Raw genomic sequence first — 21481 nt, 5'->3', positions numbered from 1 at the left:
AATATATCGGGGATCAGTACAAAGATCTCTCCCATCATCTATTTATCCCCAGGACTGTGACTTTGACGAGAGGACATTTTCTGCGTCTGGAGGCATACCCATGGTGAAGGGAAATTGTAAGGAGCATCAATCAAGTATGTGATGCTCCATACATCTGTATAGGAGATGTGGAAGCAACCTAAGTGATCACCACTTCACTGACACTTACCTGAAGGCAAGTTAAAGCCTATTTTGCTGGTAGATGATTCCTGTTCCTGAAGTTGTCTTGTACCATTTAATCTGTCAATAGAAATGAGTGAGGACAGTGCTTTTTGTGACATAAACCATTACCCCTTTACGGTACATGATATCTACAGAAGAAATTAAGCATTACACGGTACCAATTCAAGTTATTGGGTGTGTTAAGGAGGACAGGTGAAGTCCCCAAGAATAAGAAGTGCTCTTTGTAACCACTCTCTGATCAAGAGACAAGGATCCTAAATTAAGGACCCCCTATATTAACTCAGGATTTCCTGTTAGAATATATGTGTTACTTCCGGGCCAGCAGTCGTGTCAGAGGGTCAGTCACATGACACAGCTGAGGATCAGAAGGGAGATTATAACTCACAAATTCAGTCAAGAAAACTACCTTCACTACAGTTAACATCATGTACCTTTCTAACAGGTCAGAGAATAAACATTTTTGTGGGAGTGCTTCTTTAAACAGGCAGTCTTCTGGCCAAATATTGCTAGTGATTTGTGTCTTCTACCTAGGATATCCTCACTAGAGTTTTTCCACTAATCACTTACTGTCCTGGTTTTCTGACTCTTTTTGGATCTTAACCTAGATTCTTGGCTGACGATTTGGACCCTGACGCTCCTTCCTAGTTCGGAATTCTGGTTTGGTATCGCTTCTGATTTCGGTTTGCTGAATTACCCTGATTGCACTTCTGGTATTGACTTCTGTATTTGGTATTGGCTCTGATTTGGTTCTGATTTGGTTTATCTTGTTTTTCCCTGGCCTGACCCCGCTTGTATGATAGTGTGCTTGTCAATCTGTCACTGTGTGTCCTTCCTCTTAGGCCCTAGCACTTATCTAGGGAGGCACTGTCGACCAGTTGTGGGCCTCTGCCTAGGACAGATCATGCAAGTAGGTAGGGACAGTGGGGCGGGTAATTCAGGGTTTATTGCTTCCTACCGTGACAAAATTAAAATGTATTTATAGGGTGGACAATAATTTTAATTATTACTATAACAACATCCAGTATCATTTCTATAACTTTATGTTTACAGGGACTTGGAGATGGGGTGTGCTATGTATCTTGGTTTTGAGGTCATCTTAGGCCTTAATAACGGGTATGTACAGCTTAATTTAGATAGATGCACCTTCTCTCTTCACTGTCCAGCAAGCTTCGATATGCTGAGATTTCATTTTCCAGCTTCATGTTGGTGTTGAGGAGCATCTTGTGCTTCTGGAGCTGGGCCCGAACTCCTTCTCTCACCTCTTGCAGCTCATGCTGTAAATCAGCAATCACAGCAGACAGAGCCTCCAGCTGCTTCTGGTGCTGCTGCTCTGTTTCATGGAGGGTGAACGTCAGACTCCTTTCCTTTAAAACAATCATAAATAATGCATTTAAAGGGAAACTCGTTAGAAACACAGAATAACCTACTGTAATTATTCATTAGCTTCTACAAAAATCCCTTAAAGGGGTTGGCCACTTTCTGATTACTGTTGATCAATGTGTTTGTAAGATGACTATATGTTACTTACTAATATAGCCTTTGTTGAAATTCTATGCTACTTGCAATATTTCATAAGGTATGCCCTCTTGTTTGCCAAACGTTTTGTGCTGTCCACAAAGAGGTCCTGTCCATATGGCAGGTGCAGGAGATTAACTGGTCACATGACCCTCCATCAGCAGCCATTTTATGGACACGACCTTTTGTAGACAATACAAAGGACATGGCAAACAATGGGGCATACCTTATGAAATATAGAAAATGACACAGAATTTAAACAACAGGCTATTTTATCAAGTGACATATAGTCATTTTACATGCACAGTGGTCACAAGTAGCCAGCAAGTGATCAACCCCTTTAAAGAGGACCTGCCATCGCTCCTGACATGCCTGTTTTAATAGCTAAATGCATTCCCCTGTGATAACAATTCTGGAGCATGTACTCTCATGGCTCTATGATGTGCCATTCCTTTATTATTTCTTCTAGAAGTTAAGACTGAATTGCTAGCAGTCTGCAGTAAGGAAACAGAGGGGTGTTAACCAGTTGGGGGGGAGGGGGGGGTGTCCCTGCACAGTCTCACCCCCAACTCACCCCTTTGTACCCTTACTGCAGACTGCTAGCAATTCAGTCATAACTTCTACAATAAATAATAAAGGATCGGCACATCATAGAGCCATGAGAGTACATGCTCCAGAATTGTTATCACAGGGGGAATGCATGTACACTGACGAGCAAAAGAGTAACAATGTTTTGAACCTTTGACTTTCAGGCTCCATATCTCACCATCCACTACATCTTCGAACGTGAGACTACCATCATTTTAGAGATAATCATCTTGGCTATCTCATACATAAATTGTTTTTGCAACTATTTAGCATATGATTAGTTATGCAGATTCTTGTCATGTAACTGCATTGTTACTGTTTTACTCCTGGTGGTGGAACCATCTTTTTCTTCTTGTATACTATTCCCTAATAGCTCAGTGTGTTATTAGGTTGATTCCAAAGCGAAAGGTCACTGGTTCAAATCCAGCCATGAAGAAGATTTCCCAAGAAAAGAGAAATAGCATCATCTAGCCTTGTGATGGCTAACCTCCAGCACTCCAGCTGTGGTAAAACTACAACTCCCAAGATGTACACTTGGCTGTTCTCAGAACTCCACAGTAATGAATGGAGCATGCTGGGAGTCGTAGTTTCACCACAGCTGGAGTGCCGGAGGTTAGCCATCAGCGATCTAGCTCATCCATAGCGGTATCTGGGCAAAGAAACTTGCCAAACTGCATCATGTGAGTGCCATGACAGTTGGAAGAATACGAAACTAAGTCTGTCCATCCATTCCAAAGCCAAGAGGTGGACATCCAGGCAAAATATCGGAATCAACAAGTCAGCTCATCACAAAGTCTATCAGTTCTGGATCGACAAACACGGCAGTGGAGGTGGCTTGCATTCTTTGTAATAGTGAGATCACAGACGTCCATGCAAGCACTGTGCGACGCATATTACACAAGTCTGGAATGGTGGCCCGAAAAAAGCCTCGACTTCAATATCGTCATAAGAAGCGTCAGCTCGAGTTTGCAAATAAGTATGAACAGTGGACAGTAGAAGATTGGAAACAGGTGATTTGGAGCGATGAGATGAAAGTCAATAGACTGGGCTCTGATGGGTGCAAATGGGCCTGGAAAAAACAAGAGAAAAGGGGGCTAACGGATCGAGAAATTGGAGGAACTGTCAAGTTCGGTGGAGGAAGCCTGATATAGGGTTGTTTCACAGCCAAAGATGTTGGAGACTTGACCAGGATCAATGGTGATCTCAATGCTGAGCAATATGTGAGTATCCTACAAGATGAGTTACTTCATACACTCGAGTACTATGGGTATGAAAAGGACAACATAGTGTTCCAGCAGGACAACGACCCGAAGCATATGTCCACATTAGCGAAAAAATGCTTCAATGAAGAAGAGGTGCTGGATTGGCTGCCACAGTCCCCAGACCTCAACCCAATCGAACATTTGTGGGTAGAGTTGAAGAAAAAGCTGTATTCGTATGCGTCGACTAGTATGAACCAACATTGGGAACATGTAGAAGAGACCTGGGAACAGATGTCAGTCGAGACATGCTTGAATCTAATCTAGAGCATGCCCAAAAGGATTCAGGCAGTGTTGAAAGCCAAAGGTGGATTTACAAAAACTAACAAAATAATAAAAATTTGAATTTTAAGAGCAAAACAGTAACAATGCAGGCACATGACAAGAATCTGCAACTAATTATATGCTAAATAGTTGCAAGTCCAAATTATGTATGAGATAGTCAAGATTATTGTCTATAAAATGATGGTAGTCTGGCATTTGAAGCTGTAGTGGATGGTGAGATATGGGGCCTGAAAGTTAAAACTTTAAAACATTGTTACCCTTTTGCTCGTCAGTGTAGCTATTAAAACAGGAATGTCAAGAGCGGTGACAGGTTCTCTTTAATCTACACAATTTATTTTGTATGGTACATTGTGGTGGTGGATAGGAGCCTCTGCTGCGGTTCCCAAGGTTTTTGTTTACTCTGCTGTAGAGATGACATGCCGTACATACATGTGACTGCTGCAGCCAATCATTGGCTTGAGCCATTATGCTAGCACATATGACGCAAGACTGCTAAGCAATGGACCTGAGCAGACTGGTCAATGTATAGCCCCTAATAGAAGCACTATTAGGATATAAATAAATTGACTATCAGGATATAAATAGTAGTGATCCCAAATCCAATAACTCACTGCTTGAGAGTATAAGTGAGATGAAGCCAGTGGGGCCAGTAGGTCCAGGATAGTCCAGTATATCCTAATAGTCAATTTAGTGTATTCCATCATTTTTCCTTGGGACCTGGCGCTTCTATTAGGGGCTATACATTCTGCTCTGGTCCATTGCTTTTATTAGGGGCTATACACCAGTCTGCTCGGGTCCATTGCTCTCCAGTGAACCCCCCCAGATACTGGCCATCTAATTACTGTATTCGCCATACACACTGATTGTTTTTCTGCGTTGCTACCCCTTCAGCAGCCTCCACCCATAGCAGCCTCTGGTGACCTTTCTCCTCCTTTTTCCTTCCATTACGAACCTTTCCATTTATCATGCCACACTCCTAGTCCACTGGCTCCTCTAGTTTCTCCTATATCTTGGATAATTGCTTCCACTAGATTGGATTAACCCTCGCTGTATACTTCTTTGTTTTTCTCTACATATCTAGCAAGACTGCTAAGACCACTGATTAGCTGCAGTGGTCACGTGGATGTACGTTATGTCATCACTGCAGAACAAGTAAACAAAAATTGAAAGGGACCACTAGAGTGGCAGCATGGGGGATTGAACAGGTAAGTACGGGGGATTGAACAGGTAAGTACTGGTGATTTATTTTTTTATTTTATTACATTTTGGATCCCTTAACAGTTGTCCTTTTTTTCTTTTCTTTTTACTTCCAGTGGTGATGTGTCTCCAAGTGACACATCACTGCTGGGTTAGGGGCCGCTTGGGAACACGTCAGTGCGGAGGCCAGTCATTTACTGTAGAGGCGCATATGACCCCACTGTGTGGAAGTTGACACATGTGGAATGAAAGTGAATTGAAGAGAGAAAGGGAGCCAGAACAGATTGACGCAGAGCAGGTGAGTTTGGATTTTTCCACACAAAGCGTTGGTTGGGCAAGGGGGGAAAATTTAAAAAAATAAAACCTGAACAACCCCTTGAAACACTGTTAGTGTGGGTTGTTACTTCATAGTAGGGCCTGGATTTGCAGCCACTCGAGCTGAGATAACTTGAGCAGCATCTATCTCAGATTTTTTGTTTCTTTCTGTAGACCTTGCAGTTGGTCACAGCATTGCCTCGGATGCCAGTACACAGAGGCCATACAGGTCCACATTACAGACCCTTGTGCCACCTCTTGGTGCCTCTTTTTCTTCACTGGAAACATTGCTTCTAGGGGACAACACATCCATCACAACATGCTACAATTTTCTTGTGGAGTCTGGTGGTATTTATGTGGGCCTATTGCAGGTTATAAGGCTGGGGCTCTAAGTAGACGTGTCACATGACAGAAAAGTCATGCCACCAGAAACATTTGTGTGACTTCTGTGTCACAGCTATGACAGAAATCTCAGAAAAATTGCAGGCAAGTGGCAGGACGCACACAACTTCCATTATGGTCTATCATGATAAAGTTTTGACTTGCAACCTTTGACCAAAAATCCCACAGTGTTGGATTTTCTGCGACTGTTGTGGCATATTGTGTGTCACATCACAATGCCATTCACAATCATTTAGTAGTCCTTTAATTAAGGATCCTGATTCTTCAAGGCAAGGTGTCACATTTACAACTGGTAGACATGGCTCTGTGACGGTAAATACTTACCATTGCTTGGAGAGACTCAATTTCAGTCTGTAGGATTTTCCATTGCTTCCTGGCTTCATAAAGACTGGCCTGGGCCGCCCTCAGTTCCTCTTCGTCTTTCTGCATCTTCTGCCGAGCTTCTTCTTCCAGCTAGATGGAAATTAAGTGACAGGATCATAATGTATCTGATCTGTGAGCACGATAGGTCAAAAGATAAGAACCGTACACTGACAGGGAAAATTGGACAATGACAGATGACACATATAATCTCAAGGACGCAACTTTTTTAATATTAACATTGCTTGCCCACAAGGTTTCCGTCTTTAGACTTGCAATACCTCTGACAAGCCTATGGATTATAGGCAAACTATTTATGGTCAACATATAGATAAAAAACAAAACATTCCTTTAATTTTTACTCAATGTGTCCAGGCATGTGCCAGGTCATTAGATACTCTGGATTATTGGATGGCTATACATGATGTGAAACTCAGAACCTTCAGAAAGAAACCTCAAAATGAAATGTTACTACAAATGATGTTACTATCGCTGTGTTATTATATTCAGATGGGTTTCCTTGTTGGGCCCAGGCATCTGCTTCTTCAATATTCTTCAAAAACATTTTACATAGAGAATATTAAGCACAACCATGAAGTGGCTTAAATATGTTTGTGCCTTTTCTCAAAGTAGGTAACATGGCCAGATTTCAATGCTTCTGTCCCACACATCACTTAGTCACAGCCCAGTTGAAGATCAGGTGGGAGAGGGGAAAGTGTTTTTTAAGGTGACTAGCCTCATATTAATAAAATGTGGGTGGAAATCTCCATAAAGAGATGAACTGATATTAGAGCTCTTCCTGCCAAGATCAGATTCTCCAGTACTGATGACACAAGTCATAAACTGAAATTCTATACATTTAATTCTACTGATGAGACGTGACGATTCACAGAACATTCCCTGGTATTAGTTGTTAGCCAGTCATTGCTGACTATTTTTTTGAGAACTAGAAATGTTTCAAGCATATCCCGTACACTGACAGGGAAAATTGGACAATGACAGATGACACATATAATCTCAAGGACGCAACTTTTTTAATATTAACATTGCTTGCCCACAAGGTTTCCGTCTTTAGACTTGCAATACCTCTGACAAGCCTATGGATTATAGGCAAACTATTTATGGTCAACATATAGATAAAAAACAAAACATTCCTTTAATTTTTACTCAATGTGTCCAGGCATGTGCCAGGTCATTAGATACTCTGGATTATTGGATGGCTATACATGATGTGAAACTCAGAACCTTCAGAAAGAAACCTCAAAATGAAATGTTACTACAAATGATGTTACTATCGCTGTGTTATTATATTCAGATGGGTTTCCTTGTTGGGCCCAGGCATCTGCTTCTTCAATATTCTTCAAAAACATTTTACATAGAGAATATTAAGCACAACCATGAAGTGGCTTAAATATGTTTGTGCCTTTTCTCAAAGTAGGTAACATGGCCAGATTTCAATGCTTCTGTCCCACACATCACTTAGTCACAGCCCAGTTGAAGATCAGGTGGGAGAGGGGAAAGTGTTTTTTAAGGTGACTAGCCTCATATTAATAAAATGTGGGTGGAAATCTCCATAAAGAGATGAACTGATATTAGAGCTCTTCCTGCCAAGATCAGATTCTCCAGTACTGATGACACAAGTCATAAACTGAAATTCTATACATTTAATTCTACTGATGAGACGTGACGATTCACAGAACATTCCCTGGTATTAGTTGTTAGCCAGTCATTGCTGACTATTTTTTTGAGAACTAGAAATGTTTCAAGCATATCCCGTACACTGACAGGGAAAATTGGACAATGACAGATGACACATATAATCTCAAGGACGCAACTTTTTTAATATTAACATTGCTTGCCCACAAGGTTTCCGTCTTTAGACTTGCAATACCTCTGACAAGCCTATGGATTATAGGCAAACTATTTATGGTCAACATATAGATAAAAAACAAAACATTCCTTTAATTTTTACTCAATGTGTCCAGGCATGTGCCAGGTCATTAGATACTCTGGATTATTGGATGGCTATACATGATGTGAAACTCAGAACCTTCAGAAAGAAACCTCAAAATGAAATGTTACTACAAATGATGTTACTATCGCTGTGTTATTATATTCAGATGGGTTTCCTTGTTGGGCCCAGGCATCTGCTTCTTCAATATTCTTCAAAAACATTTTACATAGAGAATATTAAGCACAACCATGAAGTGGCTTAAATATGTTTGTGCCTTTTCTCAAAGTAGGTAACATGGCCAGATTTCAATGCTTCTGTCCCACACATCACTTAGTCACAGCCCAGTTGAAGATCAGGTGGGAGAGGGGAAAGTGTTTTTTAAGGTGACTAGCCTCATATTAATAAAATGTGGGTGGAAATCTCCATAAAGAGATGAACTGATATTAGAGCTCTTCCTGCCAAGATCAGATTCTCCAGTACTGATGACACAAGTCATAAACTGAAATTCTATACATTTAATTCTACTGATGAGACGTGACGATTCACAGAACATTCCCTGGTATTAGTTGTTAGCCAGTCATTGCTGACTATTTTTTTGAGAACTAGAAATGTTTCAAGCATATCCCAGCCTGTCCAGTTAGACCCATACTCTCACTGGTCCGTGCCCTTTTTATATTGGAGCGGGCCTGGTGGTCATCTACTTGATGTGCGTCTGGCTTCAGATGTTGTCATGGGGGTAGTAGCAGCTAACTGTAGAGGAAATGTAGAATTATATGCTGGCTTGTCAAATAAATGACAGATCATGTAATGCATGGATGGGCCTGGTCCGCTCGGGCAGGAGATACTCTTACCTGGCTACTGCTCAAGCATGGGATATTCCTCTGTTGTGTCCATACAGTATACTCTAATAAGTCCTGATTGTAGCTGTGTGTAAGCCAAGGGGTTGTCACATTAAGACAACTCATTCATAGGATAGGGGATGTGTCCAACCACTGTGGCCTACACCGATCATGAGAAAGGGGTCCATGCTCCCCATTCGAATGGAGTGGCAGACACTCAAGCATGTCTGTCACTCTGTTTAACTCAATGGGACTGCTAGAGATAGCCGAGTATGAGTGCTTGGCTATCTCTGGCAGAACCATAGACCTGAATGCAGCATGCATGTATGACTGCAGCTCCTTTCAAATGGGAGAGCACTGCCCCCATTCTCATGATCATCATGGGCCCCAGTGGTCGTACCCCTCCTGATAAAACAGTTATCCTCTATTCTCTGGTTCAAGGATAAGTTGTCTTAATGAAGAAACCCCTTTAAAGGTACTTTATGGCTGTATGTGATATGACTAAGCTAAAACTGATGTCATTGATAACGTAGTGTGCATCCTTGGGGCAAGGATAAAATCAAGTCTACATCATTTTTAAGCTTCCTCCACAATAAGCTCCAGTGACCTAAAAACATGCCAAAAGTGAAGACAAATTGCACTGAGAAAGCACTGTTTGTAGTGCATTTTACATGTTGCTGGTGGCAGCTAACATCTAAACACAGCATTTTTTGAAGAACTAAAACACAAGAAAAAAAAAAACAACCCTTAAAATAGTGACCCAGATTTACTAATCCTATAGATGGGGTACATCTAGACCTGCACCAGCTTTATCACAGGGGCTCAGGCTAGATAATAAATCTGGCGCAGTGACAGACACTTTTTTGTACCTCGGTACGAACTATTTGTCGGAATACTTTGAGACAGAATTTTACACCAGAATTGTGGTGCAATTTCGGTGCAAAATGCTGATTCTGATCTTAGGCCGTTCCCCTTCCTGCTATGCACTGCCCTCTTTGTAAAAAAAAAAAGGACAACCCCTATAAGTTTTTTTGTGACAATAGTGTTGGCATCATAAGTACAGAGGCAAAAAAATGACGTATGACTCCCTAATTGATCGTTACAATAGGAAACTTTTTTTTCCCGCTGAGTTTCACTTTAAGAGTTTGGAGGCCTTTTAGAGGCAAGTTAAATAACAGAATGAAAGTTTTGTTAGGAACAATTTATGAAACAGTCGCTAAAGGGTTAAGACAATATATTTCGATAGGGTTTGAACCCATGGAGCAGCAAGCTCAAAAACGACATAGGAGGGCCAATAGAACGGAAGCCTGGGCTCATCCAATCTACATCGTGACATGGTGTTAATAATGAAGGGGGGTAAGTGTATGGCCACTCCTGAAGTTTGATGTCAGGTTCCCAAAAGGCCTCTTCCTCATTCACATCAGCATCCTAATATCAAGGCCTTACATTTTACGATGGGTAATTGTATTGATCATAAAATATTGCAAAGCATTGTGGGTGCTGGGTAATCCCTGCATTTATGCACACACACACATATATATATTTAATAGTTGGAATTTATCTGCAGTGCTCCTGGCACTCCCACCCGGCATCCCCTGCAGTGAAGCAATCAGAGGACCAGGAGAGGCTGAGTCAGGCTGGCTATGACTCTGCATCCCTTTCCTGGAAGCTGCCTGCCTGTGTAATGCACTTACCAGGATCCTGGCTGGAAGGTCGTCGGTGGTGTGACTTCTGCTGATGAGAGCCTCATAGTGTCTTCTGATCTCATTGAGGAGCTGGGACAGTTCCATCCTGCTCCCATCCTCCACTGTAGCAAACTGAATATCATCGATGGGATGTTTTAACTGCTGCACAGCCTGGACTTTCTGCAGTGGGAGAGAGAGGGAGGGAAGGAGACATGGAGAAAGCCATGAATGAAACACTATAATCAGCTGCAATGGCTGCACATGGAAATGTAGAAGAGAATTCTCCAGTAAATATAAATCCTTAAGTCATCCACCGCCTCTGGGAAAGCTGGGTGACAACAGCAATATGGCTGCTTCTGCAGGGATGGTACCCTCCAGTGATACGTATTCTGCTCCACAGCGCAGATTTGGTCATCCGGACACAAGGAAAGCTGGATGACAGTCCCTAGGGGAGCTGTAATAATACTGGTTATTACACAGCTTGAGCAGAGGTGTAGGTAAGAGGTAGAGGAATAACACACAGACAGGAGTTTGACAGATTTATGGGGGAATTTTGGATTTGCTGTGTGATATTCCTTGATCGAAGGCCTTAAAGGGAACCTGCTATATGCTATATTCCCACCATTTCTGTTGCATCAGATGTTGCTTGTATGGCACAGTGCACCAGACGCCATTCCTTACCCTCTAGCTCTTCCTGTTGCAACATATTGAAAAAGGTCCACGCTGGAACGAAACGTCTAGACTGATGTGTCGCCAATCAAGCAACGTCTGATGCAACAGAAATTGTGGGAATTCACCACTTCATTGCATCACCTGTATAGCACTTTAGAGTATCTCAGCATCTCTTATTAGCTTTGCTGTCATCATTTATTTTACGCACAATAAATCACAGATTTTGAATCTCTTGAGAGTGTGTGGAATTTTTCCATGTGCCTTATTATGGAAATCTGATATGTACGCAGCACCTCAATGAAGCTCAACAGATTAGGAGTGCACTGGTCTTTTATCTATTGGAAAAACGGACAAAAATAAATAGTCATTTGTTCCTTTGAATAGTCATACTATCCAGAATGTAATCACGCTCAACGTGGCATGATTGACATGCCAAAGGGGGTCCAATATCACCAGAATAGCTCCTGAAGTTGCCCTGTTTCACCTATGCACTGTGCATGCGCTGGAAGGTGAGATAGAGAGTGCTGGGGCTTCTAGAGCTCTGCCTCTGCGGTACACACATAAAGCAAGGACAGGTACACCCGACCACTGCACATGCCCAGGCAGCAGGGTTTCAGGAACTAATCTGGTGATATTTGGTGATACTATACCCCCTTTGGTATGTCGGTCATGCTGTAGGGTATGTTCCCATGCAGCAGACTGAAAGATCTTTCCATACGGTCAAATGGGTTTATTTGTGCAGAATGTACGTGGATTTCTGCAAGCCCCATTTGGATAAACGAGACAGTCACATACCTATCTGCAAGGTTACTTCTTGTACAGGCATGGATTCGTTTTTTTGCCGCATGAACCTCTTAAATTTGCAGCATCTTATTCAGCGCACTTCTGATTAAAGCTGGCGTATTACATTCCCCCATAACCATTTCCGATTTGTGACAGTTTTTGCCATCATTTTCTAATAATGGTGTGAATAAATGTCACAAAACCGGCAGTGCATACACCCTAACAATGTTGAGCCTTCAAATCATCAGCAATACTGTATATCACAGGGTGCATGCACACAAGACACATGCAATTGTACATGTCACCAAAAAAGCTGACGACACGTGTATAATGGTCTCCATTTCTACAAGATCTGATCCATCATATTGGTCATGCTGCAGAAATACATGGAATAGAACCCATATGAACTCAGCCTAGGACCAAGTTCACATAGCTGTATTACAGCTTAATTTTAGCCTCCATACTAAAGGTCAGTATTCAGTTCAGATAATGATAGAACTTTATTTTCCCTCTGTTTCAGTCCATTAGCAGACCACAGACTACTTCTGGCAGCCAGTAATCTGAAAAAGCGACAGAAACTGCTGAAAAGAAGAATATTCTATAGTAAAGCTATGGAACATTCCCTGAATAATCTACAGAATTCTCTGTATGTATAGGTGTAACTTTGGAGGCACCTAGGATGTATTTGCAGTAAGTCCCAGCAGAACAGCAGCGCTATAATATACATGTGATGTTATATCAGCACTTGGTCAAAATAGACAGATACTATATAATAATGGCAGGCTCTGCAAACAATACTCTAGCTTGTAATGCTGTTCTACATAGATTATATGTCTATAAAAGCTAATGTGCAAAATCCTGTCCCATACAGTTATCCAGTCCATTATTTACTGATATTGAAAGGGTTTTCAAGTAAAAAAAATAAAAATAATTCACATTTTTTTTGTGCTGGTTTCACACAAGTTCTTAGTATCCGGCAGACTGTTCCAGCAGGGAACACCCTGCCAGATCTCTCTGCATTCTGGCATTGCCGAAAGCTAAACTGTAGAGATCCGGTCGCAAGCCGGCAAATATCCAGAGAATCGGCTGGACAAAAAACGGGCCGGAATACAGAGAGAAGCGTTAGTGTGAAACTAGCCTTAGCTAATTGAGGGACTTTGGTTCTATTAGCCACTGCTGACTTGGCTACAAAGAATGTGCATGCTATTTTCTTTTGGGAGGGCAGTATTTATAATTATGATTATAGTGAGTATAGTATTTGAGGGCATCGTGTCAGGGAGTAGGTTTATGGGCAGATGAGGCACAGAATTGGGCTTGTCAGCAGGATAGGGAGTTTGCGTAGGTTGGGAAAGAGAAGGTGCTGAAAAAGTAAAGAATCAAACATTTCTCTATTGCAAGCTCTACAAACACAAGTCATGGCTAGAAGAAGCTGTCAAGGTGGTCTGGGTCAGATTGAAAAGATGGAGAGAAAAAAAGATAGAAAAAGTGAACAACTCCAATTGGTGAACATGTCTGTCAACTGTAAATCATTACATTATACGATCTGCATAGTACAGTACCTTAAAAACGTAATATCAACCACTATATGGTTACTATATGGGGATAATAGGTGTCTTTATATAGTGTGTTTTGTTAAGATATAGGATGGTAATATTGGTTGCGGTCATAGTATGGTGTTACCTGGGGTGGGGGCCCACTCAGGCCTCAGATGTGTTTTGCACTCCTAGCTATGCCTCTAAACACAGGATAAGGAATATTGAATGACATGTGTGACTCAAGTTAACAACTAAATAATGTAGTAGGTTGACCAGTACCTGAACATCCCACTGATTTAAATGAGAGCTGTGTTATGCATCAATCCCCCTGTGTTGGCACTGCAGGGTATTGAACACTTGCTGCTGGATTATATCACAAATTATAGCACCGCTCCCAGTGATCAGCTTATTAACAATGGACCCTACGTTACATTAATGCCAAATTCACACAACCTTATTTTTCATCCATGTGCTATCCACATTTTTTAATGGGGTCATGCACACATGCATTTTTTTTGTGGATCCTTATTACCATTCCACAAATTATAGAACATGTCCTATTCTGGGCCGTATTGCAGACAAGAGTAGAGTTTTCAATTGATGGGAGTGAGAAAAATGTGGGATGGACACGGAAAGTATCTGTATTTTATAGGTCCATGGTTTACAAACCAAAATACGGATAGAGTCATGTGCATGAGGCCAAAAGACGGTCCCTTGTTAAAGGGGTTTTCAAGTACCTAGATATTGATGATCTCTCCTTAAGATCAGTCATTACTATCAAAACAATGGTAGTATGTCACCCCACGCCCCCACTGATTAGTGTTTTGGACAGCAACCAGCACTGGAAACTCTACAGCCTGAAGCAGAATTTTCCACCCACTTTGTAGTGGCCATGCTAGGATGCATCAACTCCGCTCCCATTCAAGAGAATGTTAGCTGAGCTTCAGTACCTTGGTGCTATACAGCGGCCGTCCACCCACTCTATGGTTCAGGGATGGCCAACCTACGGCTCTCCAGCTGTTGCAAAACTACAACTCCCAGCATGTCCAGACTGCCTACAGCTATCAGCCTACAGCAGGGCATGGTGGAAATTGTAGTTTTGCAACAGCTGAAGAGCCGAAGGTTGGCCATCCCTGGTATAGTTCCAGGCGACAGTGGCTGCCTAAAACAGTTGATGGACCCCCCCACATTGATATTGATATTGATGACCTATCCTGAGGATAGGTCATCTGTCTCTAAGTATTGAAAAACCCCTTGAACAAGCTAAAAGTAGTGCCACATCTTTGGCCTCTTGTACATATTAGATAGGCTTTTGGATCTCAACATTCCTGATCTTTTTGTTTACAGTAGACAAGCCCGACAGTCAAGGGTAGTGGGTGTAGAACCACTGTGTCAACCAAAGGGTATGACCTAGAGATATTCATCCTGGCAGTCTCCTGGTTTTCACCCTTTAACCCCTATACAGGGATCTGGACTTCGCTGCAGGGGAATCACCAAGCTGATGCTACTTCTTGGAGTAGTCTTGGTGTGGTTGGCTGCTGATCCATGAAGGTCAGAGACATCGGCGCAAAGCACTGAGGGATCAGGCATTACTCCTAGTCAGGAAACAGACAGAGGTCATGGCAGGCACAAAACATGCAAATCTGTGAAATTTGTCCAAGGTCAAGCAGGCAGCAAAGGGACAATACTGTAAATAGGCAATGCCATTCAGGCAGCAGAGGGTCAGAATCAGCAATTGGGCAGAGGTTAGCACGCAGGCAGGGGAACAAAACAGCACACCCTAGGGGAAGGTGCCTTAAGTACTCTAAGGTGTCTGGCCATAGGCTGGGGAGAGTTAGGGAGTGTGCTGGCCCTTTAAGAGCCAGGGAGTACATGGGCCCTACAAGCAGACCGTGAGAACTTGACCGAGAAACATACGTCGCAGCCTGCAGTGGCAGAGGAACCCCTGGATTCTGGTGGCTGGACCTGTTGTAGGTGGGCAAAGGAGGGACATTGGGTCTGCGTAGCTGACAGCAGCAGGATGACAGACACAGTGCCCATGCTTGGTCAGAGTAAGGCGGTGACAGACACACGTGTATAACACTGGCAGCTATCTCTCCTGAACCCCCATTCATATGTATGTGTTGTCCATGGGTAGAGAACCAAAGATAGGTTCTAACCCAACATGCCAGATTCTTATTCCCCAGCCATCTACCACTGACCCTCATACATATTAGATGCTCTTCTAGTCTTCTAGAGGTTTCATCTGACATACTTCTAATGTGTATGGGCAGCTTTACTGGCGTGCATTGTACTGTAGCACATTTGTAACAGGAAGCTGCTGTTACAGTGTTAAGCACTTGTTACAACTCGCCTATACGTGAGTCTTTACCCAAGAAAAATGCTGCTCGATACTCCCTGAACGTGTAATTATGAATGCAAACAGTTTATTTAATCTCCTTTTTGACTGTGGGAAGATGGAAAATGATTAAGCAAAATACCCTCGTAAATCTGCATTTGCATAAACACACTAAGGAATTAACTCTTATGTATTTACAGACAGGGAACGGTTTGAGTATTGTATCTACTGACACAGGACTTCACTGCTACCAAACAGTTTTTGATGTGTTTTTTTTTTTTTTCAAAAACGCTAGACAGTAAGGGAAAAACACCACAATCAGATCATGCTGTGATTTAAGGAAAAACAAATCATTGACCAAAAAAATAAAATAAAATACCTTGTGTAAAAAAAAATAACACAACAAAAAAATCATTGTTTAATAATTATCCTAGACTTCCATGAAACATCTGAAGCTAGCATTTTTTTGTATAAAACACAAAGTAAAAAAGCCCAGTAAAAAAACACATAAAAAAATGCAAAACACCTAAAAAAGTCTAAAAAACACCCAAAGGCTGCTTTCACGCATAAAGTTTTCTGTGGGATTCTTTGCACCTGTGATAACGCCAGCTCCAGACATTAACTAAAGGTCTATGGGAAATATGAAATGCAGGATACGGAAGTTTTTATTTATTTTGCTACTGGCAGTTTTGTTTATTAGGTGGAGGTTTTTGTCTTTCTGGTTTCTTTTCAAAACCTCAGCCTGATGGAGCTCACATTTTGATACCACACATGACCGGTGTCCCAGAAGGTGAGATACTGGTTATGTGGGAATGCTGGTTATCAGGATTGGGGTGTTTAGACCCCCTACGATGCCCACATCACGCGGAATACAATGATCACAATTATTAATACGTGAGTTGTATCAGAGATGAGTTATTGCTTATGAGATATTTTCTTCATCCTCTGGCACTGTATTTGAAAGCTCCTGGACCCCTGCGGGGTGATGGTCCAGGCTGTCTGAGTGGCTGCATTTCCAGGAACCACCTTCATTACCACTTGCAAAAGGGACAGTTTTCTAACATTCAGGCGATAAACTGATTTCCTCAAAAGGCAATGCATATTCCACCTGCAGGCCCAGACAGAACGGCACGAACAATCACAGAATGGAAAATATATAGGATCACACGACAGTTATAAAAACATAGACAAATAATAAAAGTTATGAGAATTGTTGTCCATTTCTCACAGGGGTAAAATCACCTCGGTGGTGTGGCAGTTTTTTGTTAGGCCACTGGAGGAGGTGAACATGGCCATATGTAGAATCTGTGGGTAGAAGGTGAAGCGTGGCCAGGGTGCCAATGTTGGCACTACGGCCCTGCGTCAACATATGCAGCGTCGCCATGAAGTGGCCTGGGAGAACATGGCTCCGATGTGGTGGTCCAGCCTGCCGCGGCAACCGCTGCATCACCCAGTGGCACGTACCCGATTTCAGGCAGTCAAGGCTCCACCACCTCAGCCGAAGGGAGTTGTCTGTCCTTACCATCATCTGCTGTTCCTGATGATCCTGCTCCTCCTACTCCTCGTCAGTCATTCTGTCAGCAATCGATCACCGAATCGATTGCCAAGAGACAACAGTATGCATGCACTCATCCAACGGCGCAGAAGCTGAACATGCTCCTGTCCAAGTTGCTGGTGCTGCAGTTCCTCCCTTTCCAACTGGTGGACTCTGCACCTTTCAGAGAACTGATGGCTTGTGCCGAGCCGAGGTGGAGAGTCCCAAGCCATCATTTCTTTGCCAAAAAGGCAGTACCAGCCCTGCACACATATGTAGAACAGAAGGTGGGCCAGTCCTTGAGCTTGTTGGTGTCTGCCAAAGTGCACGGCAGCGCCAACGTGTGGAGCTGTAACTAAAGTCAGGGACAATACATGTTCTTTATGCCCCACTGGGTGAATGTGGTTCCTGCACAGCCACACCAGCAACTTGGCCAGGTGACGCTGATTCCGCCTCCTGGTCCTGCGACAATGTCCGCCTCTGCCTCCTCATCCTCCACCATGTCCTCAGCCTCCACTGCAGGGACAATTCACAGTGCTCCTTCAGCATACCACATGTACAGGCACGGTGGTGTCAGGCTGTTCTATACCTCGTACCTCGTTTGCCTGGGCAAACTGAGTCACACAGAGGAGGAACTGCTCCGTGTCCTTCATCAAAAAAATTAATCCTGGCTTCCTCCGCGATAACTAAAAATCGGAGCCATGGTGACCGACAACAGGAAGAACATAGTGTTGACGTTGCGTCAAGGAGGGCTGAGCCATGCGCCCTGCATGGCACGTGTATTCAATCTGGTTGTCAAGCGGTTCCTGAAGTCTTCCACCCATCTGCAAGATATCATAAAATTGGCCAGGAAATTTTGCATACACTTCAGTCACTCGTACCCAGCAAAGCACACCCTCCTTGAGCAGCAGCGGCAGAACGGCAACCCCCAACATAGGCTGATATGCGACGTTTCCACCCATTGAAATTCAGCCCTCCATATGTTGGACCGATTGTACGAACAGAGAAAGCCATAAACGATTTACTGATGATCCAAGCGGACAGGAGTACTCCCCTGTATAACTTCGATGTCAGCCAGTGGCAGCATATGCGTGACACCTGCCGTTTGCTCAGGCCCTTTGAGGGGGCCACGTTATTTGTCACTCGCCAGGACTACGGGATGAACAACGTCATTCCACTGATTCATGTCCTGGAACAGATGCTGCTAGATCTGGCTGGTCAGGGGACATGAGACGTGGCGCCTAGATCTCACGGCCACATGAGCCCTGTGGAGGCTGAACTAGAGGAGGACATTGGAGCACAAGCAATGTGTAGCGAAATGGGTGGTTTTTGTACACAGGCGACAGGAGAGGAGGAGCAAAATGTTCGCGAACCGCAAGTTCGTGGCAGGTCCCATTCATTTTAATGGCAGGCGAACTTGAAAAACCTTCAGCTCATATTTGCAGCCAAGAAATAATTACTAGAAGTGCACAAATAGTCCCACAACATGGACAGTGACATACCAGATGTATTATTCGAATTTGCGATCTCCATTCATAATTTTTTCCAATGCAAAATATCGGCAATAAAATTTTCACGTACACGCATGCGCACACCAGTTATAATTATTTTTTCCAATAGCGTTTGTCACTGTGTGTAGCAGAGGGAACGCAGCAAAACCGCAAACAAATGCTGCAGTACCCAAATGCACTATAAAGAAAGTATATTATTGGTATACACCCCGCATCTATCAGTTTTTTTAGGAGGCGACTGGTACATCACACCAGTTATAATTATTTTTTCCAATACCGTTTGTCACTGTGTGTAGCAGAGGGAACGCAGCAAAACCGCAAACAAATGCTGCTGTACCCAAATGCACTATATAGAAAGTATATTATTGGTATATAATACCCCGCTTCTATCAGTTTCTTTGGGGGGCAACTGCTATATCACACCAGTTATAATTATTTTTTCTAATTGCGTTTGTCACTCTGTGTAGCTGCAGTATCGCTGCAGAACCGCACACAACTGCTGCACAATACAAATGCACTATAATATGCTTTCTACAGTATGTTAGAAAGTATATTATAAGTGTTTTACACCCCTCTGTACTGCACACCTATCAACAGCACACCTATATCAGTCCTTAAAAGGACTTTTGTGCACCTATTTGATAGCGTTTTTGTTCCTAACAGTCTGTCCCTGCTCCACACAGCAACCTTTCCCTACACTGACAAAAGACTGAATGTAATATGGCGGCCAGATCGGGTCTATTTATAAGGTAGGGGGTATGTCCATGTGCTGAAACTTTTCAATTGGCTGTCCTGTACCACCTGATGGATGTGTCATGGGTCAAAGTTCTTCACAATGTAAAAGAATATGGCGGGTGCAAATATCGCCATATGTTCGCATGTTTTGGCAAATTGCAAACGAGCAAAGTTTGCCGCGAACAGGCCGCCGGGCGAACCGCAAGGCCATCACTAGTTAACATTAGGCAGAGGGATGACTTCTGGCTCTCCACCTTGTTGGAACCTCGCTACCAGTCCAAAATGGGGGCCTTTTTTACACCCGCTGAGAGAGAGGACAAACTTAACTACTATAGAGACATCTTATGTAATCAGTTGGCCGCTGCCTATTTGCGCCATCGCCCATCCTCACGCAGGTCTGACCGGGGGGCCCTCTGTGCTCACGTTCCACTGCCATGGCTGCTGGAGGGGGGTGGGGGGGGGCAGGAGCAGTACCAGCTCCATCAACAGCAACTTAAGTCTTGAGTCGGTGATGAGCAGTTTTCTACACCCGCCTACTGAAGAAACTACTCACCAGCAGCAGCAGGTAGACATAGAGCAGAACCAGAGCCAGCAGGTGGTGGCATACTTGGACAGCTCCCTGCCACCCCAAGTTGAAGATCCGGTGGACTACTGGGCAGCCAAACTGGATTTGTGGCCGCAACTGGCAGAGTTTGCCCTGGAAAAGCTGTCCTGCCCGGCCAGTAGTGTGGCATCAGAGCGGGTGTTTAGTGTGGCGGGGCCATAGTTACCCCAAGGAGAACTCACCTGTCCACCCAAAATATGTAGAGACGGACCTTTGTCAAGATGAATCAGACGTGGATGAGCCAGGATTTCCACCCACCAATGGCTGATGCATCAGACTATATCATCCATGGTGCCACACAAACACTTTGACAAAAGAGACCGGTTTCTTCTGGCTTCAGCTATTATTCTCATGCTGTCACCCGCCTGATGCCACACATCTGATGCCAAGTGCTTCTTCTTTCACCCACCATCTTCAGCAGGTACTGGTATTTCCACCCACCTCCACACTATGTCACCTTGCCACTCTGTGGCCTCCTGATGCTGCTGCCACCTCCACACTATGTCATCTTGCCACTCTGTGGTCTCCTCATGCTGCTGCCACCTCCACACTATGTCACCTTGTCACTCTGTGGTCTTCTGATGTTGCTGCCATCTCCATACTGTCATTGTGCCACTCTGTGGCCTCCTGATGCTACCGCCACCTCCAGACTCTGTCATTGGGCCACTCTGTGGCCTACTCATGCATCTTCCACCTCACCACTATGTCATAGGGCCACTCTGTGGACTTCTTATGCTATTCCCAGCCTCCCCACTTCATGACTGGGCCACTATTTTGCCTTTTGGTCTGGCTGACATCATCATTTATTTGACCCTTCTTCTAATCTGTCAAAAGGAAGGAAAAATGAGACGCACAACGGGTCCTATGTGTGTAGAAGCTGTAAGGTCTGTATGGTCTTATCAGGATTGGCTTGTGTTTTGGTAGCCAAAAGCAGGAGTGAGTACAAAACACAGAAAACATGGAAATATTCCGTTCATGTGTCATCTCTGTTTTGGATCCACTCCAGTTTTTTGGGGCATTAGCAATACTGATGGATTACTGACCAAATGCTGACCGAGTGAAGGCCAATGCTCAACAGACAGGATCCGTTTTTTGTGGGTTATTGTTCTGATGGATCAGAGGAAGGGTTAAATAATCAGTGACATCGA

General features: G+C 43.4%; 1 protein-coding gene across 2 annotated transcripts in view; it reads right to left on the bottom strand.

The window, feature by feature from the left end:
* The window catches only part of KRT222 (keratin 222), a 90748-nt gene that overhangs the window by 8109 nt on the left and 61158 nt on the right, over nt 1-21481 (bottom strand). For both annotated transcript variants that reach the window (XM_040437381.1, XM_040437382.1), the window contains 4 exons: nt 10631-10801; nt 6108-6236; nt 1366-1586; nt 209-279 (listed from right to left, as the gene is read on the bottom strand). In XM_040437381.1, coding sequence (XP_040293315.1) covers nt 209-279; nt 1366-1586; nt 6108-6236; nt 10631-10801 — 592 coding nt within the window. The remainder of the gene's footprint in view (nt 1-208; nt 280-1365; nt 1587-6107; nt 6237-10630; nt 10802-21481) is intronic.

The sequence above is a fragment of the Bufo bufo genome, chromosome 6 (genome assembly GCF_905171765.1).
Source record: "Bufo bufo chromosome 6, aBufBuf1.1, whole genome shotgun sequence".
NCBI classification, from domain to species: Eukaryota; Metazoa; Chordata; class Amphibia; order Anura; family Bufonidae; genus Bufo; species Bufo bufo.
The sequence above is the reverse complement of the archived record's forward strand: the minus strand, read 5'-3'. Positions and strand labels throughout refer to the sequence as shown.